Source organism: Balaenoptera physalus (genome assembly GCF_965194825.1).
Source record: "Balaenoptera physalus genome assembly, chromosome: 13".
Taxonomy (NCBI): domain Eukaryota; kingdom Metazoa; phylum Chordata; class Mammalia; order Artiodactyla; family Balaenopteridae; genus Balaenoptera; species Balaenoptera physalus.
In genome coordinates this window covers 73,821,583-73,847,620 of record NC_138892.1, presented here as the reverse complement: position 1 = coordinate 73,847,620, position 26,038 = coordinate 73,821,583, and the positions used below count along the sequence as shown (strand labels likewise).

The window sequence follows — 26,038 nt, the reverse complement described above, 5'->3', positions numbered from 1 at the left end:
TTTAGAATATTCTTTAGCATCATGATCACTCACAGAAAGATACCTTTTAAAACTTTCTAAACTGAAGTTAACAAATGAGCTATTTTCTGGTACAACTAGCAGTACCAGCGCCTGCCTACCAGAAAACTAAGGAGGGGACCTCAAATAGTAAGCAATACTTTCAAATTGTGTGTTTGGGCCACCTATCAACAAAGGAGACAAGTCGGGCTTCTTCACCTCAGATTAAGCCTTCCCAGTGTCAGGAACTGAAACTCTGTAAACCAAACATCCCTCATTCCTGGGTGCCTGCCCTCCCCACTGTGGCTGAGCAGACCTGCTGAGCTGCTGCCATCAGACGGCCTGTGCCTCACACAAAACCAAACAAGTCCTTCATTGAACTGAACAATTTACAATCATTCTTGTTTTAAAGGAATCATATTGCTCTAACCTATGAAACAAAAGACCAGTATCTTTGAATAGATGGCGATTTAAGACACAGAATTTTGCAGTTCATAATTGCCCCTCTCTGAACTGATGATAACATGGTTATCTGAAAACAGTCAACAGATAAACATGTTTCTTATCTCTAGTAGTTCCACAGCGGTGATGATTATGTTCCAAATACATAAAAATCTACTTGAAGGTCAAACTCAGCTTAAACAGCAAAAGGAATAGCTAACACATAGCACTAGTTACTATGTGCCAAGCACTGTTCAAAAGAATTAAAATACTTTAACTCATTAATCTTCGCAACATCCCTATAAGGTAGGAACCATTATTATTACCATTTTAAAGACAAAGAAATGAGGCACAAAGAAGATACAGAACTAGGATGCGGTGGAACCAGGATTAAAACCCAGGATCCCTATAATAAATGTTTATTGTAAGTCAAGCTATAATAAATGTTTCATGATTACTTGATAATAATTCTGCAGAACTCATAAAAGGGGGCATAAATTTACCTCAGCCTCATGTTTAAGGATCGCTTTAGAAGTCTGTTGTTCACACATCTCTGTGAAATGCAGTAAAGCCCTGTGGCGATAACAGGGGAAAGGGCTGCTGGGTGCAGCCCCTCCCAATCTCGCCAAACCCTGCGTAGCACCTGACACTTAGCACCCACTGGGCTAGGGAACTGCAAACTGGATTTAACAACACAGACCCGGTCGTGGCAAATGGGATATTCTATTATCCTCAACACCAGAGTGCTTCTATGAAAACAGTTGACTATTAGTTAAAAGAAAATATATCATTTGTAAGGGTAAACTTGCAGTGCTCACTTTGAACACTGTGCCAAAATGAATTTTGATCTCATTTTTCTTTAACATACACTGGTAAACTTTTCATATAGGAAAAATTTAGATAATAACACAATAGATAGTTTAAAATATGATTGAGAGCAAAAAATTTGGACTTGAGATTTGATCCTTTTAAAATGTTTTATATGACAGAAGTGATAGATCTAAAGTCACTTTTCTCTACACTTTGTTTTCCAATGTCTGCCTTCCAGAGGCTGCCCCAAAAGGAATTGTGCTGGATTGAGGAATTGTATCCTACATCACGTTCTGTTTACTTCTCTTCTCCCCTCTATTCTTTTTCCTCCTTAAATTCTCAAATGATGGGAAGAGGTTGCCAATGCCTTATAATGCAAGAGCTATACGATTTATGGTTTTACTTGTAAGTCAAGCTGTAACAGAAAGACTATCATAGCTAAGGGAACTGTATTACAAAATATTATATTTAAAACAAATTGTATAAAATTATTTTTATGGCTCTTGAGGTGCTGAATTCTATTAAGGGAAGACATTTTCACTCTGAGAAGCACAGTAAAGATTTTTTGGACACTGCAGTCATTTAGCCAAATATCCTCCTAATAGGCCATGACAGCATTAATGTGCAGTTCAATAATCACTTCCTTACCTGTCTCTAGACCTCGTGTTGTTAAAAGTATACATTTTTAAGCCAAATTCTCATGTTACATTTTTCTAGTCCTAGAGGATCTTGATATTTTTCAAAACAGTAAGATGAGCTCAGTCACAATCTCTGAAACTGTCCTGGGTACAGGGAGGGTTTTTAGCAATATTCTCTAATAATATCTAATACTGTCTTATAATAAACTGAAAAAAAATCAAATGACAAATCTGTATTTGTTATTCCAATAGTTTTACCTCCATCCTCTATCTTCTAGCTTGCATTCTGTTTATATCTATTTGCTATTAATTTGCAAATCAAGAATGGTTAGCCCATTCTAAGAGCACAAATCAATTAGAGGAATACTGTATCATAAATACTAAGCATAATGCTATGCTTTATTCTTTAAAACTCTACAGTTTCAAATTGGTATTCTTTTACATATAACTGTGAAATAAACTTTAAACCTTTTTTTCCTGAAACATTTTATTGAAAATAGAAAGGGTTAGCAGTTAGAATAAGTAAATTCTTTGAAAATGTTACTTTTTGAAGATTTACTGTGTTTGCTTTGAAAGCTAAGGCTGAACTTGCCATCTGAGATGTTTCCAGCTGTTTACCCAGCAAACATCTGAATGTAAGTTAAGTACCAAACTCTAAGCCAATCATTAAGCAATTGAGCATCATGAATGAACTTAACCAGAGACAGTGCATTACTGTATAAATCCGAAAACATCTCCCCAAGCTCACCTTTCCAATGATCTCTATCATTATACACTTTTTAAGTTTCCCCTTAAAATGGCATAACCCCATCCCTTCAAATCACATCCAAGAACACCGTCCTTCAGCCCTATATCTAGAGCTACCCAACTTCGTTGTTAAAGAGTCCTACGGATTTTGAGTTTTTTCATAAACTTTAAGTAATAATCACATGAGTAATGCATTTACTCCTAGATCCCTATTCTTGGATTTACAAAAGAAACAGCCACCTTTAAATATCAATGATAAAATAATTATTCGATAGTCATCAAACATGAATTGTGATTTATATATGTTCCTACTTAATGCAAGTTTTAAATGCAAGAAGATAACACTGAATTTAACTACCTGCTATAGTTACAACAACTTACTTGATAATATATTTAAAAATTTTTCTTCATCACTCACAGATCCATTTCAATAGATAAGAAATTAAAATAAGAAAATACTGCCTAAAAAAGGCTACAAATGAACTTACCTACAAAACCGAAATAGAGTTACAGATGTAGAAAATAAACTTATGCTTACCGGGGGGTAAGGGGTGGGGGAGGGATGAATTGGAAGACTGGGATTGACACATACACACTATGATATATAAAATAGATAACTAATAAGGACCTACTGTATAGCACTGGGAACTCTACTCAATACTCTGTAATGGCTTATACAGGAAAAGAATATAAAAAAGAGCAGATATATGTATTTGTACAACAGATTCATTTTGCTGTACACTGAAACTAACACACATTGTAAATGAATTATACCCCAATAAAAATTTAAAAAAAAAAAAGAAAATACTGCCTAATTGAGACCTCAGGCTAATAAGTTAATTTTCCTCTGCCATTAAGGGCCATGTAGAATATCAACATCAGTGACTGATACACTTGAAAATCTGATGGCAGTTAGAGAGCAAACAGGAGACACACAGCTGGGGGTACATAATAAAAAAAAAAAAATCAATGTGTCAAGTTGGATTCTTTCAAGTAAAAAGGTGATGTGATACATCACCAGCAAATGAGCAATTTTTATGTTACCTAGTAAATGAGTCTATGTAAACTACTAAAAAATTCATAGCCATAGATGTAAACATATATATAAGCCAAAGAAAATATTAACTCTATCTACATAGTTAGGGGAAAATCTCTCAAAGTAATTTGATATCAGTACATAAGGCAAATGGCTTGGCTGAGGTTATTTAGTGCTGTGGTCATAGCAGAAGTAGCAAGATATACTTGCTTTAATAGAATAAGATTAGATGCTATTTAAATAAATGAATGTGGTATTTTGCAGAGATATTAGATAGTTTTAAACAACATGGCAAAATGCATTAAGATGTACAAAATTCACAGTACGAGTGCTGAAAATAATGCACGCACAACCATACCTATATACACATCATTTTTTTTCAAACTCTGAATATCTTCCATATGCAAAGCTCTGTGTTTGGGATTCTGGAGATACAGAAATGACTAAGAGATATTCCCTTGCTTCAAGAAGCTCATACCTAGTAATCATGGAACAAAATTGGATTATGTAATTGCTATGACTGAGATTTAGGCACAGTGTAAGAGTAAGGAGAAAAGTTATTTCAACAGAGGATATTAGAAAAAGTGTCATGGCAGAAACAACATTTAAACTATCACTGACCATTGCAGAAAAGGAATATAATGGAGGGAGCCAACATAAGGTTGAAATTAACTTCTTTTTAGGCAAAATTTGCATATAATAAAATGAGATCCAGGGTGTACCATTCTATGAGTATATATATATGTGTGTGTGTGTGTATATATATATATATATATATATATATATCCTTGTAAGTACCATCCCAATCAAGAAACAGAACTTTCCATCCCAGAAAGTTCCCTCATACCTTACCCCCTTCCAGTCAATCCCCACTGCCTTAGACAATCACTGATCGAATTTCAGTCCCCATAGCTAATTTTGCATATTGATGAACTTCATACGGAATCTTAGAGACCATACTTCTTTGTATCTAGCTTCTTTCAATCTTGTTTTTGAGATACATCCATTCTTTCTGACCCACCGATTTATTTATCAATCCTTACCAGTCTCATTGTTTTAGCTTTATAGTAAGTCTTGAAATCAGATAGTGAATCGTCCAACTTGTTCTTCAAGATGGTTTTGGCAATTCTAGGTCCTTTACTTTTCTGTAAAAATTTTAGAATCTACTTTTCCTTTTCAGTGAATTTGAATGAATGTAAGTGGTGATAGCCAACATCTTTGTCTTGAATTCCATCAGAAGGGAAAGCATTCAGGCTTTCCCCATTGAGTATAAAGCTGGCTGCAGGTTTTTTTGTAGATGCCCTTTATTAAATTCAAGAAGTGCTCTTCCATTCTAGTTTGCAGAAAGGTTTTATCATAAATAAAGGTTATTCTGTCAAATGTTTTCCTGCATATATTGAGATAAATCCTTTAGGTTTTCCTCCTTTAAATAATTTCAACATGGTGACTTGCACAAATTAATTTTCATATGGTAAACAAACTGACTTTTCTGAGAAAACTGCCTTGGTCAGTTTATATAAAAGGATTTATTATTCTTTTATATATTATTGGGTTTGATCTTACTACTATTTTAAGGATACTTCAAACTGTGTCTAGAATTTTCTTTGCTTGTAACAACTTAAGCCACTTCCAGAACTAACAAGCCATGAATCCGAACCACTGTCTTTCCCAGTGTACTGGAATCTCCATTACTACCAAAAGTGCAGCCCATCCAGGTCACTGCTGGTCTTTAACAGTCTCAGAAGGACAGAAACAAAATTAAGTAAAGTGTATTCAGTGGCAATTTCACGAAGAAGAGCCTCATTCAATTTGTTATAGGAATGGGTAGACCTTAGGTATAATATCTAACATAAAACGTATTGGAGTCTGTTATGATATACTTTAACATTTAACATGTAGTTATGAATTATTGAGAATCTGTGTCACTATTGAATGTACTAAAAAAAAACTGGACAATTAAATGAGGCATGACTAATTTCAGAAAAAAAAAAAAAAAAAGCCACAATATTAGCTATGCTGACCTCAAAACTCAGCCGGGAAGTACTCCTTCTACCTCTATTTTCTTAAAGCTTTTGTTTAAGCTTGGAGCTATTTATTCTCTAAATGTTTTATTTAATTCACCAGTGAAACCATCTGGGCCTGAAGTTAGCTTTTCAGGTAGGTTACTAGCAATGATTCGACTTAATAAATATAGGAATATTCAGATTTTCCATTTTACCTTGTGTTTTTAGTAGAGTTGTGATTTTCAATCAATATGTCCATTCCATCTAAGTTGTTGACTTTATTGGCACAAAGTTTTTCAAAGTATTCCCTCACTATCCTTATTATGTCCATAGAAATGATGTGCTTTTACTCCTGATATTGATAATTTGTGCTTTATCTTTTTAAATTGCTCATAATCAGTTTACCAATTTTATTAATAATTCCAAAGAACCAACATTATTTTTCTATTGTTTGTCTGCTTTGTATTACATTGGCTTCTATTCTTCATTATTTAATACCTTTTGTTTCATTTGGTTTTAATATGCTCATATTTTTCTAGCTTAACATGAAACTTAGATCATTTGACTTCTCTAATAAAATCACTTTAGCTATATATTATGCTCTAAGCACAGTTGAAGCTGCATTCTACAAATTTTGATATATTTTATTTTCTTTGAACTCAAAACTGTTTTCTAATTTTCCTTCTGACATATTCTTAAATCCATGAGTTATTTAGAACATGCTGCTTTAATTTCCAAATATTTGAAGCTTTTCTGGCTATTTTATTGATGTCTAATTTAATTCTGCTATTGTCAGAGGACATATTCTATAAGAGTCATTTTTTAAATTTATTAACATTTATTTTATGATTCAGGATATGGCCAATTTTACAGAATGTCTGATGTGAATTTGAAAAAGAATGTGTATGATGCAGCTGTTGGGTGTAGCTATCCACAAATGTCAATTATGCCTAGGCAATTAAGAGTGTTTTCCAGTTTTTCTACATTTTTTGTCTAGTTGTCCTATCAGTTGCTAAGAAAAGAGTTAAAAATTTTCCCAATATGAGTCTGAATTTGTCTATTTCTTCCTTTAGTTCTGTAATTTTTAAATTGTGATAAAGTATACAAAATAAAATTTCCCATTTTAATCATATTTAAGTGTATAGATCTGTAGCATTAAGTACATTCACAATGTTGTACAACCACCATCTGTTAACTTTTGTTTATGCATTTTGAAGTAAACTATACATTCTTTATCATTTTTAATTCTGATGAATTGACTCTTTTATCATTATGAAATGTCCCTCTTCATCTCTGGTAATACCACTTGTCTTAAAGTTTACTTTCTGTGATTATTAATATAGCACACAAGCTTTCTTATACTTACTGTTTGCATAGTCTATCTTTTGCCATCCTTTCACTTTTAACCTATCTATAGCATTTTACTTAAAGTGTATCTCTTTTACACAATATAAATCTGTGCCATGCTTTTTGTACACAATGATACTTTTTTACATTTAATGTAACTGTTGCTGTAATTGGATTTTAAGTCTACCATTTTGCTATCTGCTTTCTATTTGTCCCATCTGCTATTTATTTTTTTCTTTCTTCTTTTTTTAAAATTATTTATTTATTTATTTATTTTTGGCTGTATTGGGTCGTTATTGCTACGTGCGGGCTTTCTCTAATTGTGGCAAGCAGGGGCTACTATTCGTTGCAGCGTGCGGGCTTCTCATTGCCGTGGCTTCTCTTGTTGTGGAGCACAGGCTCTAGGCCCATGGGCTTCAGTAGTTGTGGCACGTGGGCTCAGCAGCTGTGGCACAGAGTACAGGCTCAGTAGTTGTGGCGCACGGGCTTAGTTGCTCCACGGCATGTGAGATCTTCCTGGACCAGGGTTTGAACCTGTGTCCCCTGCATTGGCAGGCGGATTTTTAACCACTGCACCATCAGGGAAGTCCCTATTTATTTTTTTCTTGCCTTTGTTCAGATTATCCAAATATCTTAAGTATTTCATGTTAATTCTTATAATGGCTTCTTAGCTGTATCCTTTTGTAATCTATTCCAGTGATTGTTCTCGGGATAAAACATGCATCTTAACTTATCAGTCTACCTAGAGATAACACTGTAACTCTTCACAAACATGTATAATTCTATTTACTGACCCCAATTTTTCTGCTATTGTCATCATATATTTTATAACTTATATATATTATAAATTGCACAATAAATTTAAATGTAAACAGTCATATGTCTTTCAAAAAATGGACAGAAGAAAAAAACAAATTCCTTTATATTTGGTCTCTTATTGATAGCCACTACTTTTCCTCCCTACTGTAGATGGATGAGCTTTCATCTAGTGTCATTTCCCTTCAGTCTGAAAATTTTCCTTAGTATTTCTTATAATGCAGGAGGTCTAGTGGTGACAATTTGTCCTAACTTTAGATTATTTGAAAATGTCTTTATAAGCATAATCTTGAGGTTTGCCTATACTGACCAATTTTTCTTTCAATTATGGGTCACATTTTCTGTTTATTTGCATATCTAATAATTTTTTTTTTAAGAAATTCACGTTCTTTTATTTATTTATTTATTTATTTATGACTGTGTTGAGTCTTCGTTTCTGTGCGAGGGCTTTCTCTAATTACAGCAAGTGGGGACCACTCTTCATCGCGGTGCGCGGGCCTCTCACCATCGCGGCCTCTCTTGTTGCGGAGCACAGGCTCCAGACGCACAGGCTCAGTAATTGTGGCTCACGGGCCCAGTTGCTCCGTGGCATGTGGGATCTTCCCAGACCAGGGCTCGAACCCGTGTCCCCTGCATTGGCAGGCAGATTCTCAACCACTGCGCCACCAGGGAAGCCCTATCTAATAATTTTTAATGTGTTTTGAGTATTGTGGATAAACTCTGGAGACTCTAGATTTTGTTCTCTTCTGAAGAACACTCACTTTTTTATTAGGCACCTTATATCTGTGGAAGCTTGGTTTTACACTTGGCTAGTGTAAATCTGTTTTCAGTTTTGGCTTGTCTTAGGGGAAATTCCTTAATCATGCAACAAGTCTTTACTCCTAAGGCTGGTGCTTCTATGATTTCCGTGGAAGCTCAAGCTCTTGGCCCCTCTAACCTGGCAGGTTTCAAATTCCAAATATGTCCTTCCTCCTATGGGCAGGAAATAAAATCTGTCTCATCTTTCACCATCTTCTAACTGTTGCTTTCTGCAGGCTCCATGGAATCTCCCCTGTAATATTCACAGTTCAGGGATCTGTAAAACATTTGTAGCAAATTAATATTCAGATTTGGTGGCTTCCTCCTTTCTGGGTCATTCTTTTCCTGGATTTTACCCCTCAAATTTCAGCTGCTCTGGCCATCCCAAACTCTAGCCACTTATACCACAAGCCAATAAAACTGTAGTTTTCTGCTTAAGTTCTCGCTGCCCAGCATCATAGATTGAGGGCTGCCCTCAGAGAAAAAGTCATAGGTGTAGATCTCACCATGAACTGTTCCCTTCAAGGATCAAATCCCCCTTTAGTTTCTTGGTGCTGGAGCTCTCCAGTGTTTTAAACATTTTTTTTTTTAATTCTGTCTATGACTTATAATGGTTACCTTCAGGGGAGGTTAGTCTTATGCCAATCAGTCTCATTAGCAAACTATATTAACTTTTCACCTGGAAAATTCAGATAGTTGAACGTGGGGGCGATTTTTATTGCCAGCTTTATGCAGGATAGAGACCCAACCTAAGATTTTTCTGGAGATAACAGCAAACAATACCTAGGAACATTTAAGAGTCTATAAGTATGTTCACACCTACTAAAACTCATTTGATCCTCACAGTAACACTGTACAGTTGCTGAAGCATTAGCTAATGAGCATGTCAGTGCTTAAATAAAGCAATGCATGTGTTGTTAAAGCAAGTCTCAAATCTCTTCCGTCCACTACACCTTTATGATAAACAGTCATATATATATCTTGTATCTTAATTCTGTCAAATTACAAATATTTTCAGTAGTAAGATATTTACTTGTTAACCAAATCCATCTATCTTAAAATGGCCAACGTCATAAATTATAAGAGTACTTTCCCCAGCATAAATTTGTTTAGAAATAACACCCTCTTTTAAATATGATTCTGAAAATCATCATATTGGCATGATTTTTAAATTGCAAAATATTACGGGGGAGAGAAGCTCATAAATTTTTTCATCTAAAGTAATGTTGATTTTTTTTTAATTATTTTCTAAGACTGTCAATAAACAAACCTGAACTCAATGTACTGTTAGAGAGTGCAATGGATTTAAAGTTCTATTCATACCTGTTAAGACTAGCCTTCCCACTTCACTCTCAAACTCCCAAATAGTAATCATTGGCCCTCCCAGTAGCCACTCTAAACTTCTCCCCATTGCCCAAATATGACTGGCTCTTTTACACTATAGGGCCTTTGAAAATTATATTTCACCTAGAGTTTCCCTCTCCCGCACTCTGCCTCGAACTCTTTTATTCATAAAAGACTCAGCTCAAATATTATTCCATTTGTGAAGCTAAGTTATTTATTCCCCGAGAGCTCCCATAACACTATCATTTACTTAACACGCTGACGAAAAGTCTCTCCTTCATTAGTCTGTGAGGTGCTTGATTGCTTAAGGACAGGTACATTTCTTATTGATCTTTCTATCTCTAGTATCAAGTACAACAGGAGTATGTAGTAGTGCCTAACAATTTTTTTGAATGACTGAATGATTTCCATACTCCAAAAAATTATACTCCAAAAAAAATAAAACCATGTGCCATATTGTGAAGCAATTATACTCAAATAAAAATGTTAACTGGGCTTCCCAGGTGGCGCAGTGGTTGAGAATCTGCCTGCCAATGCAGAGGACATGGGTTCGAGCCCTGGTCTGGGAAGATCCCACATGCCGCGGAGCGGCTAGGCCCGTGAGCCACAACTACTGAGCCTGCGCATCTGGAGCCTGTGCTCCGCAGCCAGAGAGGCCGCGATAGTGAGAGGCCCGCGCACTGCGATGAAGAGTGGCCCCCACTTGCCGCAACTAGAGAAAGCCCTCGCACAGAAACGAAGACCCAACACAGCAAAAATAAATAAATAAATAAATAAATAAATAAATAAATAAATAAATAAATAAATAAAAATTTAAAAAAAAATGTTAACTGATGTCTCCAAGAGTATCACGTCAGTACCTCACACCAATATTCTGGCAGTACTCTCACAATAGGTTCCCTAAACCCACCCAAGAGCCAACAGTTCCAATAAATTCTGGACCTCACTGTCACGTTAATCACTGGCTAACATTATGGCATGAACTGCTTAAAAAGTAATAGATTCCCTTTGTCTGTAGATAAAATTTCAAAGATAAAATTCTCCAGCCTAGAATTCATAGACCTCTACAATCGGGCTCCAATCTACCATGTACATCTTAACTTCAGTTTCAAGCCTCCTGATCCTGCCCTCATCCATCCTACTCTCTGTCCTCATTTTCACCTCAGTCCACATGAATCCTGCCAATTCTTCAAAGCTCAGCACAAGTCTCACATTGTCCATGAATTAGCCTGGTGATACTCCAGAAAAATATCTAATATAGAGGTAACTAGCACTAATACCTTGTGCTTTTCATTCAATACTTGTATTACCTCAAATTTTCCTTCTTCAGGTGAAAAAAGAAAAAGAAAACAAAAGAACATCATGTGAACGATGAAACATGCAAAAATACCCAGTATACTTTGCAAATAGCTGTATATAGTCTAGTGAGGTGGAATAAGATAACTGTAATTTAAAAAAATTAAACCTGAGAATTAGTAAAAGTCAATATAAAGGAGAATTTAGCCCTTCTATAGATATACCATTCTTTTTAATATAAATCACATGATGATTTATGTAATTATAAACAGAGGAACACTCATTGGAAAATCAGCTCTATCCAAGAGAGAAGAGCAAAGAATGTCCTGGGGCCCAGAGAGGTACATTATTTTGAGGGATGTAAATTTTCATAGGCTCAGAAACCAGTTTTCTTTCTCTGATTTTTATGCTCAGTAAGAAATACTTACAATTAATAATTTAGTTTTTCAGCTACCTGCAAAGATATCTATTCCCCAGCATAAATTAATGAATTGGTATTTTGGTTTATAATCAATATCTTTTTACTTTGGTTAAGAGTCTCTTCCCTGGAGCCCAGTCAATTTCAGCTAAGTTCAATAAACATTTAGTAAGCCTTTACTATGTTCCAGACCCTTTCCTAGACCTAAAAATGAGTACAAGGTCAACGACATTAAAAAGCTCCAAAGTGAATTAGAAGAAATAGACAAAATAAGCAACTGGTTCAAAAAAATAGTGATGCCACGTACAAAGTATTATGAAAAGGCAAAGGAACAGTTTCACATGATATACAAGCAAAAGATTTAAAAGAGGAACAAGAACTGAACCAGTAAAGCAGGACAGAGTAGAAAGACATTATAGGCAAAGTGAGCAGAAGGAAAAAAACAAACATGAAAAAGCAAGATGTGACTAGTGTATGCAGTTTATAGACGTAAACCTATGTTGTATAAAGAAGGAAGGAAGGAAGTAATAATGAATTTAAAAATCTAGGAAAGCAGGCACGGATTGGATAATGAAAGACACTACAAGCCATGATGAAGAGACTGATTTTTTTTTCCTGTAGGAAATGGGGAGTCTTGGAAGCATTTTAGCAGTGGCATGTCCAGATAAGTGTTTTAGACCGATAATGGTGATGGCGAAGTTCACTTTACTATATGTTTATAGAGTGCCAGGCTTTAACTCGGCAATTAAAAAAAGAACACCATGTGCCACATTGTGAAGCAATTATACTCCAATAAAAACGTTAAAAAAAAAAAAAAAGAAAGAAAGAAAACCTTTCTTTGCCTGAGGTGTAGTGAGTAAACCTCACTATGTTCAATAAGCACAATTCAAAAATACTAGCACAGAAAAGGGCAAACAGTGATAAAACGTCATGTAGGTGTTAACTACCAAAATAACTCTGTCATCTTTATAAGCACTATAATATATTAGGTAAAAATAAAATCTTTCTCAAAATTATTAGTCATCAGGGAAATGGAAATCAAAATCACAACAAGATGCCACTTCATACCCACTAAGATGACTATAATTGAAAAAGAGAGATAATAAATGTTTACTAGGATATGGAAAAACTGGAACTCATACATTGCTGAATGGGAATGTGAAATAGTGTAGCCACTTTGGAGAAAAGTCTTGCAGTTCCTCCAAAGGTAAACATAGTTACCATATGACCTAGCAATTCTACTCCTAGGTATACACCCAAGAGAACTGAAAATATATGCCCACCCTGAAACTTGTACACAAATGTTCAGAGCAGCATTATTTTTAATAGCCAAAAAAGTGGAAACCACTCAAATGTCCATCAACAGATGAATGGCTAAACAAAATGTGGTATATCCACATTACTTGCCAATAAAAAGAAATGAAGTACTGACACATGCTACAACATGGATGAACCTTAAAAACATGCTAAGTGAAAGAAGCCAGTCACAATGGACCACATATTGATACATGAAATACCCAGAATAGGCAACTCTATGAGGAAAAAAAGCAGATTAATAGTTCTAGAGCTGGGAGGAGCTGGGAAGTTGGATGATGATAGCTATGGGGTACAAGTTTTCTTTTCGGGGTAATAAAAATGTTCAAAATTTGATTGTAGTGATGACTGCACAACTCTGTAAACATACTGAAAGCCACTGAATTGTACATTTTAAATGGGTGAATTGAATGGTGTATGAATTATATTTCAATAAAGTTATTTTTACAAACTTAATCTTTACTGATATTTTCAAAATCCTTATTTCCTCTTTCCTCATGGAGCCCAATGATATTCTTCCCAGTATAGTAGTATTATGACACTACAGTGCTACAAAAGTATCAGCAGGCAATCTTCTACTGGCAATTTTTTCTAGAAAAGCTTATCTTTCAACAGTTCAGCAAAAAACAATTTATTTCTATGACATCCAAACAATAAGAGAACAGAAGTTTTGACCCATCTGACACAAAAGGTGATTTAGTCTTTCATCAACCTCAACATCTAAGAAGTTTTTCTGTCAGTTTCATCTTCTGTATATCTTAATCTGATCACTATCATAAAAATTATCAGTAATCATATTTTAGATTATAAACACTTAGAAGCAGAATGAGGAAAAAGGTGGTTACATGTCAAGTAAAAACAACTGGCTCTAATCTACGCCACATAATAACCATGTGGTCTCAGGCAAATATTTAACTTCTCTGAGCATTTCTTTAATCTACAAACAGGGAATAATACTAGTTCCACCAGCCTCTCAAGGTTTTGGTGAAGATCAAATGATATTCACTAACAGACTCTAAAACTGTTCATCAGTGTAAAGTGAACTAGTTAATCTGGGACACTAGGTATATGGTATGACATCAAATGTTAGTAGCTTAAAGTAGAGTTTCAGAGCAATAAAGGTCAAAAAGGCAAATAAAAAAGAAACAAAATGTTAACATATTCAAACTCTTGGAATGTAAGGAACATTTTACTTTATGATACATGAAAATATGAGTATGAGAAAGCAATTTTATATGAAACATCTAAAACCACATTTCCTTAGAACTTTTGGAATACATGGCCACAAAATGATGAATTATCTATTGTTATAATCATGAGTAAGCTATAATTGCTGATAATTCTAATGTTGATGCTTAGGTAATACTCCAATTTTCACTTGCTTGTAACCACACTCCTATGAGTCCAGGAGTCAGATGAGGTAAACACACAGCTAAGGACGCTGAAAAATAGAAGAAAATAGTACACAGAAAATTCACCTGTAAGAAAAAAAGTAGACATATTTGCATGTATACACAAATAAACATGTATTTGTACAAAAATTAAGTGGATTCAAAGTGATCTGATATGTTAATGCACTGGTCTGAATACTAGCCCAAGTTTGTTTTCCATCCTCTTATTTTATTTTTTCACCCCTGGGTTCTCCAATATTATGGGAAAAATTCACACAGGTATGCTACTTCACTTTATCGCAAATATCTGCCTCCAACATAAGCTGGGATCTCATGGTTATTTGGAAAATCGTTTTTGTCTTCAGTCTTTTCCTTCTTGTACTTTCTATGGTAGATATAAGCATTTAACTTTTTTTTTTCTCTAGGCCTCTGCCCTAGTACCTCCAAGCCCCAACTTTACTGGTTAAGAAACCAGAGGTCATAGAAGGTGTTACCTTCAACTTCCCTTACAATTTACCTCTAGTAGCACCCATCTTTTATGCATTCATCAGAATAGTAAATAATAACGTGATTCATCATTTATTGAGTATTTGCCATGTGCCAAACACTGTGCTGAGTACTTTATATACAATAATTAATTTAGATCCCACAATAACCTTACAAGATAAGCATCTTTGGTCACATTTTTTACAATGACAAAAGTGAATCTCAGGGGAACTACGTAACTTGTCCAAAATTTGTAGCTAATTACTCATAGAAAACAGATTTAAATACAGCTCTGTCTATCACTATGTCACCCTGCCTCTCAAAAGTGTTCTAATGCCTATCCTAAGACCTCCACTTCTGCACAGGGATACCACATTCATAAATTATTTTCACTACTGTATCTTTCTTTCTTTCCTAACCCAGTACTGAGAAAAGGTACCTAAATTGCTATATTTAAGTGGTGTTGGGAAAACTGGACAGCCACAAGCAAAAGAATGAATCTTATACCATACACAAAAATTAACTCAAAATGGATTAAAAACTTGAACATAAGACCTGAAATCATAACACTCCTAGAAGAAAACATAGGCAGTAAACTCCTTGAGATAGGTCTTGGAGATAAATTTTGAATCTGAGAACAAAAGTAAAAGCAACAAAAGCAAAAATAAATAAGTGGGACTATATCATACTAAAAAGCTTTTGCACAACAAAGGAAACCATCAACAAAATGAAAAGGCAACCTACTGAATGGGAGAAAATATTTGCAAATCACATATTTGATAAGGGGTTAATATCCAAAATATATAAAGATTTCATACAAACTCAATAGCAAAAGAGCAAACAATCTGATTAAAAAATGAGCAGAGCATCTGAATAGACATGTTTTCCAAAGAAGACATTCAGATGGCCAACAGGTACATGAAAAGATGCTCAAAATCACTAATCATCAAGAAAATGCAAATCAAAACCACAATGAGATATCACCTCACACCTGTTAGGATGGCTATCATCAAAAAGACAAGAGATAACAACTGTTGGTGAGGATGTGGAGAAAAGGGAACCCTTGTGCATTGTTGGTGGGATTGTAAAATGGTGCAGCCACTGTGGAAAACAGTATGGAGGTTCCTCAAAAAATTAAAAACAGAACTACCATAATATCCAGCAATTCTACTTCTGTATATTTATCTGAAGAAAATGAAAACACTAATTCAAAAAGATATGTATGTCTGTATTCCCATGTTCATTGCAGCATTATTTACAATAGCCAAGATTTGGAAACAACCTAATTGTCCAACATTGATGGAGGAATTGATAAAGAAAATGTGGTATATACACACAATGGAATATTATTCAGTCATAAAAAAGAGTGAAATCTTGCCATTTGCAACAACATGGATGGACCTCGAGGGCACTATGCTATGTGAAATAAGACAGACAGATAAAGACAAACACTCTATGAGCTTTCTTATACAGAAATCTTATAGATTTCTGGAATCTAACAGAAAAAGCAAAATAAAAAAGCAAACAAACAAAAACCCAAGCTCATATATACAGAGAACAGACTAGGGGTTTCCAGAAGTGGTGGGTGGGGGATGGGGGAAATGGGTAAACTCTCTTTTTAGTTTAAATAAATTGCTTAATTTTTAAAATTAATAAAATAAATACATAAATAAAAATAAATTGTGATACTTGGATTAAAAACATGACTTATGTAATTTATATGTTTTCACTTAAAAACAGATTTTTAATAAAAGCAGATATATATTTCTATATTGGTTACATTAATAAAATTCCTTAACAAAATGTAAATAGATAAGTTAGATCTTAAAGCTATATGGGGCTGAAAGATTAACTGACTTCCATTGACCTTCCAGGAAAAACTCAAAATATCAGGTTATGCTTGTAACAAGTTATCATCTCCCTCTTTCTGTTCTTCTACAGAGTGGAAAAGAAAGATGAAGTTGTTGCCTCTTCAATTTTTCAGTAATTTCTCACTATTTCAGAGATTCATTCCTTCAGAGGTAGAAAGTGGTTTAGCAACATGTGCAGACACAGCTAATGTTTTAAAGAAATGTGTCCTCTCTTCAGTGGTCCTGACAAACATACACCCTAACTGCCTTCACTGAGTTTTCTCACATGACTTTTAACAAAACTTCATCAGTCTAAGTCTTCTATAGCTTCGATTTATTGTGCTACTTACATACATAAGTTTAATTCCCTACATCCACATAGCAGCAAACCCTTTTTCTTCAGCTGTTAAGAATTAACCTCAATACTTTAAGCACCATGCTAACACACCAGAGTCTGTCTTGTGGAATATTTTATCTCCAGCACCTATACAGAGTATAGGGAAATTTTATTAAAATTTAAAACCCTGGAAGGGTTACATGAATCTGTTGTTTTGAATACCATGAAGTATATCAAAATCCAGAGCCCATAATATCTTTAAGCTTTAACATAAGATCAGTTTGTTTTACAATATTAGGTTTGAAAATATTTTAAAGCAGTTTTTAAAACATTTTTCTCATCTCTTTTGATTCAAAGTAAGCCAAATAATGATCATAAATAATTTGTGTATTTTAAGTTTTACATATATATCATCTTTTTATATAACTAAACCTGTACCTTTAAAGACTGAGTTTTCTTTCATTCAGATTAGAATGTAGCTACCTAAATCTAAAAAAGGATGTTAGTTATATCTGCAGTTCATAAACAGCTTGTCAATCACTGATACAATTCAAAAACTCCACGCATATTTATTGCTGCATTCATTTTAAACAAATATTGCAAAATATTACACTCACTGTGAGCAATGTCACGTAAATGCTAAAACACCCTGTAAATATCAATTGTTAACGGTAGGTTCCTTGTCTAACATTAAAATAAATATCAGCTTCTTGTCCACTTTCGATTTTGCTGAATGCCATCATATAAATTAGCTATAATGATTCAAAATACCCTATATTTTTTCTATCATTTCTCAATTTTTCTTCCATCCCCTAAATAGTCATAATTCATTTGAAAATTAAATGTAAGAACTATTTACAGACCTCCATCCATCTTTCTGGAGATAACTGAAGGCTCCATCAACAACACTTGCAAAGAACTGCCCTCCCGTGATGAAGAGGGTATTAATGGTGACTAATCGACCTCTTAAATTGGGGGGTGAGACCTCAGCGATGTACACTGGCACTGTCATAGAAGCAATGCCTATAAAGGAACAATAAAAAGTAAACATTAGACATTTATTCAAGATTTCTGTTGTCATAGATATTAAGACAGATTAAGACATACACACACATATACAAGCTTAGTTTTCTACTTTAAACAAAGGTTTACCACATATTTAAAGATTTTGTTTATAAGTAGTGACTACTGCAGATAAGATGTGAGATACCAATCTCTGAGTATCATTTTTCATATTATCACTTGAAAGCCTACGAATGAAAGTACCCCTAGAGATCTCAGATAACTTCAGAATGCATGTCAGTATGCTTTATAACTTTTTGAAGACTAAAAATAGGAAAATGCTCTCTAGATAGAATATAATTATTGAAATATTGTTGGTCCATATGGAAATGTAATCAGACAATGGTGAGAATAAAAAATTATCCCCAAATACATATTAACTATTCAAAGTCATCATTTCCAGTAGACACACCAAAACTCCTAACTGGTTTACTAATTAGATGTCTATACATTAAATCACCTTACTCAACTGGCTAGATGTACATTTCAGAAACAGCTTACAATGGATAGTACCTTGAGAATTTACAGTCTTCAAAACCAGATGATCTTAACCATAAAATAGATGGTTTTGTGGATAACGTGTATTTGGTTACATCTGCTTTAAACTTGTTCTATATAAAATTAATACAGCATAATCTATGGTAGCAATTCTCAAACTTCACTGATCACTAGAGTCACTTGTGTGGCTTTTTTTAAAAATGAAGATGCTACAGACTCAATGCAATCCCTATCAAACTACCAATGGCATTTTTCACAGAACTAGAACAAAAAATTTCACAATTTGTATAGAAACACAAAAGACCCCAAATGGACAAAGCAATCTTGAGAAAGAAAAACGGAGCTGGAGGAATCAGGCTCCCTGACTTCAGGCTATACTACAAAGCTACAGTAATCAACACAGTATGGTACTGGCACAAAAACACAAATATAGATCAATGGAACAAGATAGAAAGCCCAGAGATAAACCCACGCACATATGGTCACCTTATCTTTGATAAAGGAGGCAAGAGTATGCAATGGAGAAAAGACAGCCTCTTCAATAAGTGGTGCTGGGAAAACTGGACAGCTACATGTAAAAGAATGAAATTAGAACACTCCCTGACACCATACACAAAAATAAACTCAAAATGGGTTAAAGACCTAAATGTAAGGCCAGACACTATCAAACTCTTAGAGGAAAACATAGGCATAACACTCTATGACATAAATCACAGCAAGATCCTTTTTGACCCACCTCCTAGAGAAATGGAAATAAAAACAAAAATAAACAAATGGGACCTAATGAAACTTAATAACTTTTACACAGCAAAGGAAACTGTAAACAAGATGAAAAGACAACCCTCAGAATGGGAGAAAGTATTTGCAAATGAAGCAAGTGACAAAGGATTAATCTCCAAAATATACAAGCAGCTCCTGCAGCTCAATATCAAAAAAACAAACAACCCAATCCAAAAATAGGCAGAAGACCTAAATAGATATTTCTCCAAAGAAGATATACAGATTGCCAACAAACACATGAAAGGATGCTCAACATCACTAATCATTAAAGAAATGCCAATCAAAACTACAATGAGGTATCACTTCACACCGGTCAGAATGGCCATCATCAAAAAATCTACAAACAATAAATGCTGGAGGGGGTGTGGTGAAAAGGGAACCCTTTTGCACTGTTGGTGGGAATGTAAATTGATACAGCCACTATGGAGAACAGTATGCAGGTTCCTTAAAAAACTAAAAATAGAACTACCATATGACCCAGCAATCCCACTACTGGGCATATGCCCTGAGAAAACCGTAACTGAAAAAGAGTCATTTACCACAATGTTCATTGCAGCACTATTTACAATAGCCAGGACATGGAAGCAACCTAAGTGTCCATCGACAGATGAATGGATAAAGAAGATGTGGCACATATATACAATGGAATACTACTTAGCCATAAAAAGAAACGAAATTGAGTTATTTGTAGTGAGGTGGATGGACCTAGAGACTGTTATACAGAATGAAGTAAGTCAGAAAGAGAAAAAGAAATACCATATGCTAACACATATATATGGAATCTAAAAATAAAAATCGTTCTGAAGAAGCTAGGGGCAGGACAGGAATAAAGACACAGACGTGGAGAATGGACCTGAGGACACAGGGAGGGGGAAGGGTAAGCTGGGATGAAGTGAGAGAGTGGCATGGACATATATGTACTACAAATTATATTATATACAAATGTAAAATAGATCGCTAGTGGGAATCAGCTGAATAGCACAGGGAGATCAGCTTGGTGCTTTGTGTCCACCTAGATGGGTGGGATAGGGAGGGTGGGAGGGAGACGAAAGAGGGAAGAGATATGGGGATATATGTATATGTATAGCTGATTCACTTTGTTATGCAGCAGAAAGTAACACACCATTGTAAAGCAATTATACTCCAATAAAGATGTTTTATAAATAAATAAATAAATAAATAAATAAAAATAAAATGAAGATCCATTCACCTCTCCCACCCAAACCTATTAAGTAGAAAACTACAGAGGCGGGAGATGAGCCTGTCTTTTAAAAATCCTCCAGGTGATCCTGATGCTCACCACATATTTTAAAAACTACAGTTCTATGGTATACAACTTTGAGCCAATCCTAAATTATTTCTTAAGAGAAAATCTTTGCCCTGCTGGCCATATCTAGCTCACTTCCCAGTGGCACTTCCAATTTCCAGATATGTCTGGTTATTTAACATAAATCTAACATCTAATCAACAGTCAGCAAAAGCATAGTGTAAAAAATTAAGGATTATCTAAAGTAATTTAATCTTTTTATATTTGTAGATACTATAAACAGATACCCAGTTTAAGCAAGAACATCAATGGGTTGCATAATAGACCCATGTAGAATTGTTTTTAATGAATTGATCTTTATGATGTCAAAAAATAGCCTGCTGCTATTGAAGGTATCAGCACTAAGAAATCCTGTGGCTGTGTTTTCTGTACAAGGGCTGAAAAGTTGCCATTTACCATTTACCACATTCCAACAAAGGAGAAACTCCTCTCTAGTCTCAGCAGCTGCAATAGTTGTGCTTCTCAATAACTGACTTGTGTTTGTTTATGGGTACTATAAATCACATAGCCGTCTTTTATCTCCCTTTTTATGTAGAAGTCAGAGAGGCACACTTCTACCAAGTGTTTTGGACTTCATGGTATTTATTCTGTGAACTAAATTCCTTCCTGATGCCACAATCATCTACAATTTCATCTATTTAAAATATTTTTTTGCTATTTATTTGCTTTGTTCAAAGGTAGAACAAATAAACAGATCAAGAAGATTTATTTAAATCGTACATATATCTACTTCTGGAATATTCATTGTATTGTTGTAAAACTACCGGTAAGCATTTATTGAGTTTGCACACAAGTCAGACCATTAAGTCTCAGAACTATATACTCTGTATTTTCTACCAATGTTATTTGCTACTATAGTGCTTGTCGGTATATGGTGATGGTGAAAAAAAATCATATGATTTTATGAGTTTCATAAAATAATAAGCAAATGTTAGTAGACAAACTATGAATAGTCGTTATAATTGAATCATCACCTAAACTGCTGAAAGTTTCCATCTGACTGCTAATCAATTTAATAGCACAGACTACTCTAAATCGACTTTCATTTAACTTGGAAAGAGGAAACATTAGCTGCAAATGTTGACCTGTTAACTGTATATTCTTTTTAGTTCTTTTATGATTAGAACATCTCAATAAACTTTCAAAATCAGATAACAGTAACTGATTAGATTTCTTTTTCTGCTTTGGTCTGGCTGTAATTCAGTTGCTCTCTTTAGCCAGAGATCTTTACTCAGCCACCTAGCAGGGGATTTGAGCATGGGAAATCAGCACTGTAGTTTTAGGCAGCACAAGTTTTTCACAAAGCCCTTAGATTTTACTTGATAGCAAATGCAGAGATGTCCTCAGGCCCTTATAAATGTTGATTATTAAAAATAAATACCAGAACACTGAAAAGTAAATGGCAAATGGAAAAGACTAAAAAACTATAAAAAGACTCACTGGATTTAGAGTTGGAAAGAATCCCAAAATATCTGTCCAAGTGCTCACACTGACTTAATGCTGTTACAATTGCCTACATCCTATTAGATATTACAGATGGACTGATTATTTAATCGTCAGAACATCCCTATAAAGGACATATAATTATCCCCACTTTACAGAAAAGGACCTTACCCCAGGTCATACAGGTAAGTAGAAACAGAATTGGAATCAGACAAAGATTCCAGAACTCAATTTTGAAAGCACTATGACTACAGTGACTGTCCCACAGAGGGAGGTAGGCTCCGGAAACAGTGGGTTTAAATTCCAGCCTTGCCACTTACCAGCTGGTTAAGTCTGGACAACTTATTTAACCTTTCTGGGTCTCTAGTTCATTTATAAATTGGAAGAATAAAAGTAACTCCTTCATAGGAGCTGAGATGATGCAATGAGTTAGTAGCATGAAAGAACTTAAAATTGTGCCTAGCATACAGAAAATAATCAGTAATGTCAGCAGTTATTTTTATTATTACAATACCTCTACTTATGAGTATGCCAACTTTTTTGATTCAGTGTGACCTTGTTAGGTGCTGGGATTATCAAGATGAGAAGTAAACAAAAATACTGCCCCTGCTATAAAGGAAGCCACATACAGCCTTACTCACAAAAACATGCAATCAAATAATTTCAGAATACCATGGTAAGGGACACAGTGCAGCTACACATTGGTTTCTATTTTGAGGTGCTGACAATGATTAGGTGGTAGCTAGGAAGGGCTGGGAAGACAATTCTGCAAAGAAGAGCATGAGCTTAAAAAATATGAAATCACATTTTCTCAGGGCTAAACAGAGCGTGAAGCAGAATATGTATGGAGATGAGAGACAGACAAAGCCCAAATCATGGAAGAAGTATCCTTTAATCAGCAAGTGTTCAACTAATACTTGATCTGAGCTGGGCACTGTGCTAACCACGAGGGATGAAGTGCTACACAAGAGAGCACTTCATCCCTCGTGGAGCTTAGGATCTACTGTGCAAAATGTGTGGGAACAAGTAATTAGATTTCAAGTGCAATGGGTCTCATCAAAGAGACTGGGCCCAGCCTGAGGAGTCAGAGAAACCTTGGATGAGGAGGTTGGGGGACAGGGTGGAGGGTGAGGAGGGTGAAAGATACTTTATACAACCAGACCAGCTTAGACAAAGGCCTTGAGGCAGGAAGAAATGCATCCTGTTGAGGAAGGGACTATTTTTAGAGACATAAGCAGAGACCAACCAGAGTATACAGGATCTTAGAGGCCACAATTAAGGGCTTGGGACTCAGAAACCTTTGAACAGTGTAAAGGAGGAAAAGGCATGATCAGATTCATGTTTTTAAAGGATCATACTGGTTGGAGTACAGAAAACATATTGCCGGGGAACAAGGAGTTCACTGGCAGCAGTAGATATGGAGTAAAATGGAGAGACCCTAGAAGTATGTATTCAGTATCGAGGCTGAAGAGAACATGAATGGAACTGTGAAGGAGAGGAAAAATTTGAGGATGACGTTCAGATGTCCGGAATAAGCAACTAGAAGCACGATAGATACATTGTATGAAGATATTAGAGGAGAAGCAAATTTGTGTGGAAGATAGTAAGGTCAAGTTTTAGACAGGCTGAGTCAGAGGTGCTCTGTGAAATATACAAGTAGAGAACAAGTAGAACACTCCACAAGTATGCTGGGAACATAAATTATTTACATGTAAATATTCCCAGCCCCCTCTTTTCTCCTACCCAAATAAGAGCCTTTGCCACACTAACTAACCTTTCCTTCCTCTCTCATCCTCAAGGGAGAATCTGGTGTTTGCCGCCTAGTTCTTGGGCTGTTATCATGCTAGGCAAAAAAGGATAGAGAAGAAAACATGGGCCAAAGATCTGGTTTGTGAGACGTTCAAATGAAAAAAGACTGCAGGAAGTTGTGAATGAGAGTCTCAGGCTCAGTATGGAAAAATGGGAGCCCATAACACAGGGACTGACTGAGGTTTGACTGGGGGCGGGAGTGGATAAAAGATTTTTTGAAATATTGCTGAATTATAACCTCCATGCTATTATATCCTTCGAGACTCAAGTAAGGAGTAGTATTACTATTTAATTACTTTTAGTTGCTGGACTGTATTTCTTTAAATGCAATTCCAAACTGAGACTGGACTGGGCCCAGTGGAGCCTGGGAGTTATACAAATACCTGGAGCTCAAAAGATGGTTCTGTGTGGATGGTACATATAACGGAAACCATGGGAAGGATGAGATTTCCCAGCAATGGAACCCGAGAAGAATGCCTAGAACTGAGTCCTGAAAAATTCCAATATTTAAGAAGGAAGAAAGAAAAGAAGTGACCAGCAAGCATCTACCTTACCCTTGAATACTATGTTATTTTCTACAATCTTTTTATGTTACCATTTTGTATTTCATGTAAGGTCATCCTTTCAATAGGTAGGTGGGACAGGTATCATTCACTATCCCCTTAGAAAAGGTAAAGAACCCCAGCCTCAGAGGCAGACAATAAGAAGTTTTCAGAAAGTCCCATAGCAAGTTAACATCAAAGTGGATCTCATAGACTCACATCCCCTAATCTTTGTAACGTGTCACTGGAAGACGGACTGCCATGCCTGTTTCAAATGTGACCCTTTGGAAATTTCTCAGGAACATTTTATTTTTGGCCCTATTACCTTAGTGAGCACGTATGAACTTCAAGGGGCAGAAGAGTCTGATCTCTTCCCTGCTCCTACTACCTGCTATGTGACTTACTGCCAGCAGGTGTCATGTTAAAGAGCTCAGATGAATTAGTAAGAAAAATGAGAACTGAATGTGATTAACTGTATAATTTCAAGCTAGACAAGTTTAAAGTCTCCTTTCATAAAACTGCCTTATGAAAATGGAGAACTATAAAAGAATGCCGATGATCAGGAAGAGTAGTAGTAGGCTCCATGTTCACTACTTACATTTGTCCAATATGCATATGTTAAGCACAGGCCCTGTTAACTCACTTTGCTGTCAATAAAACAACCTGGCAAGCCATCACTTGTGGATTTCTAAACATGATGTCTACTCTGGAAAAACCTTCAACATTAAGGCTATGTTACCCCAAAATCTCCATTCCACTTTGGGGAAACAACAAAGCTCACTATTCTTATGAAAGACAGTTAAGTAATATTGTATGAGATCCTGCAAATTAAGAACTAAGTGCTTCACAAATGGATGTAATTAATGATATTTAAAGTTTAGGAGTATTCTATAAAGAGCTTTTGATTTCTGCCCTATTCAAATCACTAATTAAATAAAATAAATGTCTCATAAAGAAAGAACAAATTCTTAATTATCCATACTAAACTCATGAATTGAAATTAACATAAACAATGTAGTGGTACAAGTTCTTGTTAATACCTTATTAGAGTAAATACAACCACAAAAACCTGTGTTGGTATTGTTTCTGAATATTTTTTAAAAGTTTGATTTCTAACAAAATAAGGAGGTCTACATCAATGAAAACTCATTATCATGTTTAGCTTGAGGAGCCTCACCAGAAAACTGTACCTCAGGTACTACAGCGCAACCCAATTCACACATTCTCATACTGCCAAGCTGATTCACCATAAATGGCACAAAATGCTCTTGAGCTCAAAAGTTGGCTTTCAAAATCTGCTGGAAGCCCTTTTAAAGCCCTGAGTCAGAAGTATAAATAATTTCATAACCAAATAGCATTAGAAAATCCTGTTGCGATGGGTGAATTCCCATGAATCACAGCAGCCTCTCAGCATGATAAGCCAGGCAGCAACTAATTAGCTTCTTAGAAGCACATGAAGCTACCTTTTAATAATAATGCTTCTTGAACAAGAATGATTATGAGGTCCT

The 26,038-nt window shown here is 35.2% G+C and overlaps 1 protein-coding gene and 1 long non-coding RNA gene across 4 annotated transcripts in view; one reads left to right on the top strand and one right to left on the bottom strand.

The window, feature by feature from the left end:
* Nucleotides 1–26,038, top strand: part of LOC309640502 — an 875,392-nt gene that overhangs the window by 694,817 nt on the left and 154,537 nt on the right. The gene's annotated exons all lie outside the window — the stretch shown is intronic.
* The window catches only part of SLC2A13 (solute carrier family 2 member 13), a 447,444-nt gene that overhangs the window by 352,057 nt on the left and 69,349 nt on the right, over nucleotides 1–26,038 (bottom strand). For all 3 annotated transcript variants that reach the window (XM_082419252.1, XM_082419253.1, XM_082419251.1), the window contains exon 2: nucleotides 17,933–18,092. In XM_082419252.1, the coding sequence (XP_082275378.1) occupies nucleotides 17,933–18,092 (160 nt within the window). The remainder of the gene's footprint in view (nucleotides 1–17,932; nucleotides 18,093–26,038) is intronic.